At 50.0% G+C, this 10,139-nt stretch overlaps 1 protein-coding gene across 1 annotated transcript in view; it reads left to right on the forward strand.

Moving 5' to 3' along the window:
• The window catches only part of DEF6 (differentially expressed in FDCP 6 homolog (mouse)), a 28,448-nt gene that overhangs the window by 6,944 nt on the left and 11,365 nt on the right, over positions 1-10,139 (forward strand). Inside the window, exons 2-7 of the mRNA XM_012646569.1 lie at positions 2,646-2,786; positions 3,440-3,625; positions 5,215-5,460; positions 5,547-5,693; positions 9,591-9,699; positions 9,829-10,127. Of these exons, the coding sequence (XP_012502023.1) occupies positions 2,646-2,786; positions 3,440-3,625; positions 5,215-5,460; positions 5,547-5,693; positions 9,591-9,699; positions 9,829-10,127 (1,128 nt within the window). The remainder of the gene's footprint in view (positions 1-2,645; positions 2,787-3,439; positions 3,626-5,214; positions 5,461-5,546; positions 5,694-9,590; positions 9,700-9,828; positions 10,128-10,139) is intronic.

Below are 10,139 nucleotides of genomic sequence, written 5' to 3' on the forward strand. Positions count from 1 at the left end.
TACAGTATGCCTGTCTTTCCATGTCTGCTCATACAACATATTAATCAGGATAGCTCACAACTTCTATTAAGCAACGTGCTATGCACCAGGTGCTATGCCTTAGCACACGCTCTTCACTCAGAACAGTCCTCTGGATCGGGCCCCATTATTATCCTCACGGAGGAAGAGACTACAGTGTTGGAGAACTAAATCATTTGCTCATGAGCACACAAGTGGCAGAGTAAAGTCTAACTACACGTAATGGTCCATGACACAGTATACCTGTCCCCTGCTGAAGGAGCCTCAGGTACCCAGTTCTTCATATTATAGACGATGCTTCAGTGAACCTCCTTGTACATGCGGCTCTGTTCTCTTGAGCATTTGTAGGTTGGAGGATTAGAAATTCTGGGGCAAAGGTCATGCCCAATTTTAAGTTTGATAGACTCCTGCTCTTCAGCCAGACTACCAATTCATACCTCACCTGTAGGGTGGAAGGGTCCCCAGTTCTCCACAACCTCCACGGTTCTCTGTCCTTTGCATCTGTGTCAATTTGATGATTCAAAAGCAGCACTTCCCGTACAGGAAGGAAACTAACATTTTCTCTGTGCAGACGAGAGTCTGGCATTCATGCATGTCATCTCACTCTGTCTTCACAACCCCTTTCCATAGCAGGGGCTAGTCCTTGTTTTACTGACAACAAAATTGAGGCTCAGAGGGGTGAAGGGGTTTATCCAAGGCCCCTCAGCTAGAAAGAGAAGGTCCCTGGCCTTCCCCTCACTTGAGTGTAGCCACCTGGCTGGGGCTATGCAGAAAGCTTCCTTACAGACGTGTTTTAAGAGGCTTGAAGGAAGATAAGGACACGGGTAGTTGGAAAAGACACAGCAGATGGGTATACGTAAAGCTCTTAGAAGAACACCGGTCACTTCAGAAGTGGTGAGGGGATGTTTGCCATTATTTTCGGAGTCAGTCACCTGGATTTTAAGTGCTGGGCATTGAGCCAGTGGCACCCCTTAGACTGAGATTGGTATCCTGTGACCATCAATGTGTCAGACAAGACTTTTCTAGATACATAAGTGATAGAAACCAAACAGCTTAAGGGAGAGGGCATGTATTGGCTCATAGAACCAAAACTCCAGGTATGGCTGCCCGGAGGGAAATGGGGCAATAAAGAAACACTGACCCCTTTGCTGGGCCCCTAACTTCTCACTTTGCCAAGGAGAACCTGAGGCCCAGGAGAACACTGGGGAAAAGTCCCAATTCTTTCTCCTCTCCTTGTCTGTAGAAAGAGGACATTGATTCCTAATGAAGTAGTTAAGATTATGGTTGCCTGGGTTTGAATCCCAGCTCTGCCAGCTCTAACCCTGAGTGAGAAAGTGTATAAAGTGGGGACATGAACCGTTGTTATGGGAGTTCAGTGACCGAGACGGTGCCAGCTCCTGCCTCCAAGGCACTGATTGCAAGGTGAGCTGTGGGTGGTAGAGGAAGCCCTCAAATACAGCATTTATTGATTGCACTTGGTGTGCAGCAGAGGACTGAGGTGCTAAGGGACATAAAGACTAACGGGGACCTCGTCTCCAAGGTTCATGATCCAGTTGTGGGGAGAGGCTCGGCGTCCACGTTCTGATGGGGGGCAGCCTTTGGAGCCAGGCACAGCGAGTTCCAACCTCAACTCTGCCATTTGCTGTCGGATTCTCCATGCCTCCATATCTTCATATGAAAAACAGGAATAAATGTCTGTGAATCCAAGTGGTTGTGAAGACTAGAAATGGGGTACAAAAAGCGCCTCATACAGTGGCTGCCAGATAGTGTGCAATAGTGACTATTTTTAATCATTCACAGTGTCTGTGATATGCTACAACGAAATTACTCCAAGGTGCTTTTATTTTCACCAGATTTCCTTGTTCAAACCCCTCCGTCCCAATATCACGGATTCATTCCATGAACGCTCATTTCCCCTGCACACAATCGTGACCACTATTTCTTCCAAGCCTTGCCCTCCCCATACCACGGACCAGCTTTCGTAACACTTCTCAGAGCCCTCTCCAGCTCCCTTCAGTCTTTGAGGGGCCCTTGCCAGAGCAGACACACCCGGGCGCTGGGCACACTGTCGCCTGAACGTCGAGTCTTTGATGGAAGCTATGATACATGTGGGGCTTCTGCCCTGGGCTGGCAGACTGCCTCCCTGCAGACAGCCCAGCCCTGTGGGAAGCACTTGGGCTTCAGCATCCGACAGAACTGGGTCTGAATCCCTAGTTCTTGCTCACTGTGGGTACTTGGGCAAGTTACTGAGTCCTTTGAGCCTCAGTCTCCTTGTCTGTAGAAGGAGGACGCCGATACCTAATGAAGTATTAATAGTTAAGAGTATGGTTGCCTGGGTTTGAATCCCAGTTAGGCCAGCTATGACCTTGAGTGAGAAAGCTGAGGGTTTTTTCATGTATAAAATGGGGATACGAATAGTTGTTATGGGGGTTAAGCGATGATATGTAAAGTGCTTAGCTCAGTGCTTGGCACACAGCTTGTAAGTTTTAGTTCTTACTGGACTGAACTGTCTGTGCAGAGAACTCAGGCAGGATGGGGTGGGGATGGGCAGGGAGGTGGGGGGCAGGCCTCTGGCTCCGTTTCGGTTGGGGTGCAGGAAGGCAAACTGCCACTCTTCTCTGTCTCAGGTGCTGTCCCACAACCTGTACACGGTCCTGCACATCCCCCACGACCCCGTGGCCCTGGAGGAGCACTTCCGAGATGATGACGATGGCCCTGTGTCCAGCCAGGGCTACATGCCCTACCTCAACAAGTACATCCTGGACAAGGTGGGGCCCAGCTTACGGGGGACACCTCTAACCTCTCCCTACTTCCTCAGCCTGGCCAGCACCCTAATGCCTTGCCACCCCAACTCTTCCCCCCAGTAAACTCCCACTTCTGTGCGCTCCCTCCGTCTCTGCTCTCCCATCTCTACCCCTCACATCCCAGCCACCTGTCCCCTCCTTGTCCCTCTCAACACACCCTCAATGTCCCTCATCTCTACCCTAGGCCCCATCCTTCCCATGACCTTCCGCCCCACCCCTGCCTAGGCCACCTCCAGCTTCCATCTATAACCTTTACAAAGGGCTCTCCATTTCTCCCCATACTGTCCCCCTTCCAGCCCTTCCCACCTGTCACTGTCTTCCCAGGTTCTTCTTGGCTGTCAACTCCTTGCTGGGCTTCCCCGCCTTTCTGCCCTGGGCTCAGCGTCTGGAGTTTCTCTGTTGTCAGGGGACTTCAGTGGGTGTGGGTGTGTTGAGGCGGTGAACTGGATGGAACCAGCTAGTTACCTGGTAATCGGCTCAGGGACTCCTTGAGTTAGAGCCTTGGACTTGGCAGGGTGGGAAGCAGGGGCATAGATGACCCAGGACAGCCAGCTGGAGCCTAGCTGGGTGGTAGAGCAGGGCTGGGGCAGATGACTGACTTGCAGGCCTGGCGGCAGGTGGAGGAGGGGGCTTTCGTTAAAGAGCACTTTGATGAGCTGTGCTGGACGCTGACGGCCAAGAAGAACTATCGGGCAGACAGCAACGGGAACAGCATGCTCTCCAATCAGGATGCCTTCCGCCTCTGGTGCCTCTTCAACTTCCTGTCTGAGGACAAGTACCCTCTAATCATGGTTCCCGACGAGGTGAGGGTGATGGCAGCCCCAGGGACCGAGTCACTTGGGGCCAGGCCTCAGCAAAACCATGAAGGAGGCCAAATCACCTTCTGTGCCTTCCCACATCCCCTTTCTTCACTGTCTCCCCGTGCTCATGCCCGTCTCCCCCAGCTGTAGCCAGATGCCTAGAACTGCCCATATCAGAGCAACTGTGCCTTCTTCCAGGAGAACTGAAGTGATATTTCCACCAGGGTTCTCCTGGCCCTCGCGGTAGCAAAACGATCTGCAAACTCTGTCTGATACATTACTGAGCACTTTAAAATCAGAAGATTTAAGATCAAATGGTGGGATTTTAGGCGCTGTGGCACTCTAGGAAGGGTGCTTTATAAGGGGAAGGGAGACCTTCCCGAGGACGTTAACCTAGGTGGGCAACCAAGCCTGGCCCTGGTCCCAGGTTTTCCCTTTCTGTCTTTCTTCTGGAGAGCCAGGACAGACTCAGCCCAGGGCCCCAGAGACAGGGCATCCTGGGAGAAGAGGCAGGAGTCTGGCCCCTACCTCCTCCACTCCCGGGGAAGCCAGGGAGGCCATTTTCCTCCCTGCCTGCACTCTGCCTCTTTTCCCCACTTCTCTCCCTGCCCATTCGGCCTTTTAACCCTTTAGTCCTCTTGGTGGCTCTGGAGATGCCAGAGTGAACTTAGGTCTTTAAAGTGTACAGGGAGGGGGCCTCTGTGCTTACAAGACGTCCTGGCACGTCCACCTCTACTCAGCTTTGTCCTTGCTTCTGTTTGTGGGAAAGGGAACCTCCTGGGCTCTCAACTGCTTACCCTCCACTAAAGGCCCAGCTGAGATCCAGTAGTCCCCAGAAAGTCCTAAAGAGAGTTTCCCAAGCAGCCCCTGGGGTAGGTGAGGGGATGTGGTTGCCCTTGTCAGATCCCTGCCAGTTAGGGCAAAGTGGCCTCTCAGAGGCCAGGAGGCCGCTTGCTTCTGTGATCAACACACAGTGAGAACAAACTGCAGCAGGATGTACCCCAACCACCACTTCCGGTTCCTCTATAACAAGTTTCCTGTCCCCGCGCTGCTTAACCCCACCCCAAATCCCCTTGCCCTCCCACAAGGGAAGGATCCCCAGGGTTGGGGCTTGGGGGCTGGGACTGCAGACCTAAATGTGATTCAGGACATCCAAATAGAGTTCTGGCTGCCCCCAACTTGCTGTGTGTGACTTAGAGCGAGTCACTTCCCTCTTTGGGCCTTGGTTTTGTCACATGCAGAGCGAGGCTACCGGACCATAGGGCCCTTGCACCCCCTCGACGCTTTCTGTGATCCACGGCCTCTGCCTGGCCCCCAGCTCCCAGCTCCCACTTTCACCCTGCCCTCAATTTAAGGCAGGAAGGAGCGGGACTGCAGGTTGGGGGGGCAGAGAATTCCCAAGTTGAGCTGGGGCTCCACAATCCCGTCCTAAATCTCTACCCTGATCTCCACCAGCCGTTCGTCCTCTGGCCCCTCCAACCCTCTGTCCCTGGTCCCTCTGCCCAGGCTGTGGGAGCCAGATTGGAGCGCCCCCTGGTGTTGGTGCTGGCAACACTGCCTGCCGCAGTTACCAAGCCTTCCTTCACTTCCAGGTGGAATACCTGCTGAAGAAGGTGCTCGGCAGCATGAGCTTGGAGGTGAGCTTGGGTGAGCTGGAGGAGCTGCTGGCCCAAGAGGCCCAGGAGGCCCAGGCGGCCCAGACCACCGGGGGCCTCAGCGTCTGGCAGTTCCTGGAGCTCTTCAACTCAGGCCGCTGCCTGCGGGGCGTGGGGCGGGACACCCTCAGCATGGCCATCCACGAGGTGTACCAGGAGCTCATCCAAGATGTCCTAAAGCAGGTCAGCCAGGCCGGGGACTAGGGGAGGAGCACAGGGAGGATTGGAGGGGGCACCTGGGACGCCTCTGACTTTACTCCGGCCGGCAGGGCTATCTGTGGAAGCGAGGGCACCTGCGGCGGAACTGGGCCGAACGCTGGTTCCAGCTGCAGCCCAGCTGCCTCTGCTACTTCGGGAGCGAAGAGTGCAAGGAGAAAAGAGGCACTATCCCGCTGGATGCACACTGCTGCGTGGAGGTGAGGGGGCAGGGGAAGGGGTGGAGCACCCACAGGGCCCCCCGGGGTGATGTGAAGACAAGGGGGTCAGAAGGTGAGTGGAGAAAAGCCACAGTGACACAAATTTCTGCTTAGATTAGTGTAACCCAAATATATCTGGGTGCCTCAAGGCCATTCTCATCCAGGTCAGCACTTTAAAAATACGAAAACTGCGACTCAAGTACCAAAGAATTGGTGAGTAATATGGATTTTGCTGAAGATTTCAGAGGAGATGGCTTATGTCTACGCTATATGGCAAATCTTTCTAAAAATCCTTTTTAAAGGTCTTTCTCCTTTACCCAAATTTCATTCCCTTTGGCAGCTCTATACCTCCCTATTCTCCCTCCACAACCCTCTCCTCTCCCTCTTCCTCTCCCTTTTCCTCCCTTGGCTCTGTTCATTATTGTTTTAGAGGCTTACAACAGCAATGTTTTAAATAGTAGTAAAAATATATATAAATGACAAGAAACTTGCCATTTTAACCATTTTAAGTGTACAATTCAGTGGCATTAAATACAGTCACCAAAAAACAAACTTTTCTTTTTGAGACAGAGTCTCACTTGGTCACCCCAGCTAGAGTGCAGTGGCATGATGATAGCTCACAGCAACCTCAAACTCTTGGGCTCAAGCAATCTTCCTGCCTCTGCCTCCCAGAGTGCTAGGATTACAGGCATGAGCCACTGTGCCCTGCCTTTTGCCCATTTTTTAAATTGGATTATTTGGTTTTTTGCTATTGAGTTGTTTGAACTCTTTACATATTCTGGTTATTAATCCTTTGTCAGGTGGATAGTTTGCAAATATTTTCCCCTAGTTTGTGGGTTGTCTCTTCACTTCGTTGATTGTTTCCTTTGCTATGCAGAAGCTTTCTAGCTTGATGTAATCCCTGATGACTATTTTTGCTTTGGTTGCCTGCGCTTTTGAGGTCTTACGCAAAATATTTGCCCAGATCAATGTCCTGGAGTGTTTCCCCAATGTTTTCTTCTAGTAGTTTCATAGTTTCAGGTCTTAGATTTAAATCTTTAATTCATTTTGATTTGATTTTTGTATATCATGAGAGCTAGGAGTCTAGTTTCATTCTTCTGCATATGATTATCCAGTTTTCCCAGCATCATTTATTGAAGAGACTGTCCTTTCCCCACTGTATGTTCTTGGCCCCTTTGTCAAAAATGAGTTGGCTCACGCCTGTAATCCTAGCACTCTGGGAGGCCGGGGCGGGCGGATCGTTTGAGCTCAGGAGTTCGAGACCAGCCTGAGCAAGAGCAAGACCCCATCTCTACTAAAAATAGAAAGAAATTAGCTGGACAACTAAAAATATATAGAAAAAAAATTAGCCGGGCATGGTGGCGCATGCCTGTAGTCCCAGCTACTTGGGAGGCTGAGGCAGTAGGATCGCTTGAGCCCAGGAGTTTGAGGTTGCTGTGAGCTAGGCTGACGCCATGGCACTCTAGCCCGGGCAACAGAGTGAGACTCTGTCTCAAAAAAAAAAAAAAATGAGTTGGCTGTGGATTTATATCTGAGTTTTCTATTCTGTTCCACTGGACTATGCGTCTGTTTTTATGCCAGTACCATGATAATTTGGTTATTATAGCTTTGCAGTACTTTGAAATATAGTAATATGATGCCTTCAGCTTTGTTGTTTTTGCTCAGGTTTGCTTTGGCTTTGGGGTCTTTTGTGGTTCCATACAAATTTTAGGATTTTTTTTTCTATTTCTATGAAGAATGTCATTGGTATTTTGATAGGGATTGCTTGAATCTGTAAATTGCTTTGGTAATATTGTCATTTTAACAATATGAATTCTTCCAATCCATGAGAATAGGGTATCTTTCCATTTTTGTGTGTTTTCTTTAATTTCCTTCATCAATATTTTATGATTTTCTTTGTATAAATCTTCCACTTCTTTGGTTAAATTGATTCCTAGGTATTGTATATTCTTTGCAGCTATTGTAAATGGGATTGCTTTCTTGATTCTTTTCTAAACTGTTTGCTGTTGGCATATATAAATGCTACTGATTTTTGTATCATCCAACTTCACTGAATTTATCAGTTCTAACAGTTTTTAATGAAGTCTTTAGGTTTTCCTAAGTGTAAGATCATATCATTTGTGAACAAGGCTAATTTGACTTCTTCCTTTCCAATTTGGATGCCCTTTACTCTTTTTTCCTTGCCTAATTGCTCTGGCCAGGGCTTCCAGTATCATGTTAAATAACAGTGGTGACAATAGGCATCTTGCCTTGTTTCAGATCTTAAAGGAAAGGCTTTCAATTTTTCCCCATTCAGTATGATGTTGGCTGTGGGTTGGCAAAAAAGAACTTTAATAATTTGAAGGAAGGTCCCTCTATATTCAGTTTGTTGAGGGTTTTTGTCCATTTTATCAAATGCTTTTTCAGCATCTATTGAATGATCATATAGTTTTTGTTCTTGGTTCTATTAATGTGATATATTACATCTATTGATTTGCATATGTTGAACCATCCTTGCATCCCTGAGACGAATCCCACTTGATCATGGTGAATGATCTACATTCACAATATTGTGTAACTATCACCACTATCTATTTCCAAAACTTTCTCATTGTCCCAAATAGAAACTGTACCCATTAAGCAATAACTCCTCATTCCACCTTCTCCACCCCACCCTCATCACTGGCAACCTCTATTCCGCTTTCTATCTCTACAAATTTGTCAATTCTAGGTATCTTATATAAGTGGAATCATACAATATTTGTCCTTTTGTATCTGGCTTTTTTCACTTAACATAATGTTTTAAAGCTTCATCTATGTTGTAGAATGTATCAAAATTGCATTCTTTCATAAGGCTGAACAATATTCCATTGTATGGATATACTACATTTTGTCTATCCGTTCATCTGTTGATGGACATTTGGGTTGTTTCCACCTTTTTGCTATTGCAAATAATGCTGCTATGAACATCCATGTACAAGTTTCTGTGTGGACATGTGTTCATTTCTCTTGGGTATATACATACCTAGGAGTAGAATCGCTGGATCATATGGTAACTAACTTTTTGAGGAACCACCAAACTTTTCCTCAGTGGCTACACCATTTTACATTCTCACCAGCCACGTATGAGGATTTCAATGTCTTCACATCCTTGCCAACACTTATTTTATGTTTTAAAAAATTATTACAGCCATCCTAGGTTCTGTCCATTTTTGTCACATAAGGTGCTGCTGTGGAAAGAGCACAATCTAGGCAGAAGTCTCAGCTTCACCACTAACAGGCAGTGTGAGGGGGACAAGGTGCTGAATCTTTTAGAGCCTCAGTTTCTTCCTCTTTAAAGTGGAGTTGCCTGCCTGGCAAAGATATAGGAGAGAAGAAAATGATGCCTATGAGACACTAGTACAGACTCTAGAACATACGAAGCTCATAGGTGGCAACTATTATTTTCCACAGAACAAGCTTAGGGGAGGCAGAGATTTGGTCTGTTGGCACACCTCAGTATTCCAAACCCCTGGACCAATGAGTGGCACTCAGTAGGTACTCCAAAAATACGTGCGGAAGGAATGAATGAACTTTCTCAGCAGGCAGGGCTATGTGGAAGTGAGCCGTCACGGACGGTGGGGACCCTGTCACTGGAAGTGTTCAAGCGTAATCTGCATAAACGCTCATGCGGAGAGATACCAAGATGAAAATGGCCCCACCCAGCCTTCAAAAAGCAAAGGCTGCAGCGTTGGGGGACACAAGTACCCCATAGCTAACCGTCCAAATCGGGCCACGCAGGCTCCTGGCAGAATGGAAGGGGTCCTCAGGGGAGACGGTCAGCGGGAGGGATGGGGGCTTGCGCTGCAGCACCGCCGGGGCAGGCGAGGCCCTGACCCCAGTGAAGCCAGCCTGGCCGCGGCCGCCGCTCTCCCCCAGGTGCTGCCGGACCGCGACGGAAAGCGCTGCATGTTCTGTGTGAAGACGGCCACCCGCACGTATGAGATGAGCGCCTCCGACACTCGCCAGCGCCAGGAGTGGACGGCTGGTGAGCGCCCGCTGGGTGGCCTGCGTCTGGCTGGGCCTCTGGCGCCTCATCTGTGAAAAGGGGGTGATAAGGCTTCACCCAGCGGGAGGCCGGAGAGTGGACCGGCCTGACCCGCTCCCGCTCCCGCAGCCATTCAGATGGCGATCCGGCTGCGGGCCGAGGGGAAGACGTCGCTGCACAAGGACCTGAAGCAGAAGAGGCGCGAGCAGCGCGAGCAGCGGGAGCGGCGCCGGGCCGCCAAGGAGGAGGAGCTGCTGCGCCTGCAGCAGCTGCAGGAGGAGAAGGAGCGGAAGCTGCAGGAGCTGGAGCTGCTGCAGGAGGCGCAGCGGCAGGCGGAGCGGCTGCTGCACGAGGAGGAGGAGCGGCGCCGCAGCCAGTACCGCGAGCTGCAGCAGGCGCTCGAGGGCCAGCTGCGCGAGGCCGAGCAGGTGGGCGGGGCG

This window comes from Propithecus coquereli, unplaced genomic scaffold (genome assembly GCF_000956105.1).
Source record: "Propithecus coquereli isolate 6110/MARCELLA unplaced genomic scaffold, Pcoq_1.0 Scaffold248, whole genome shotgun sequence".
NCBI lineage: Eukaryota > Metazoa > Chordata > Mammalia > Primates > Indriidae > Propithecus > Propithecus coquereli.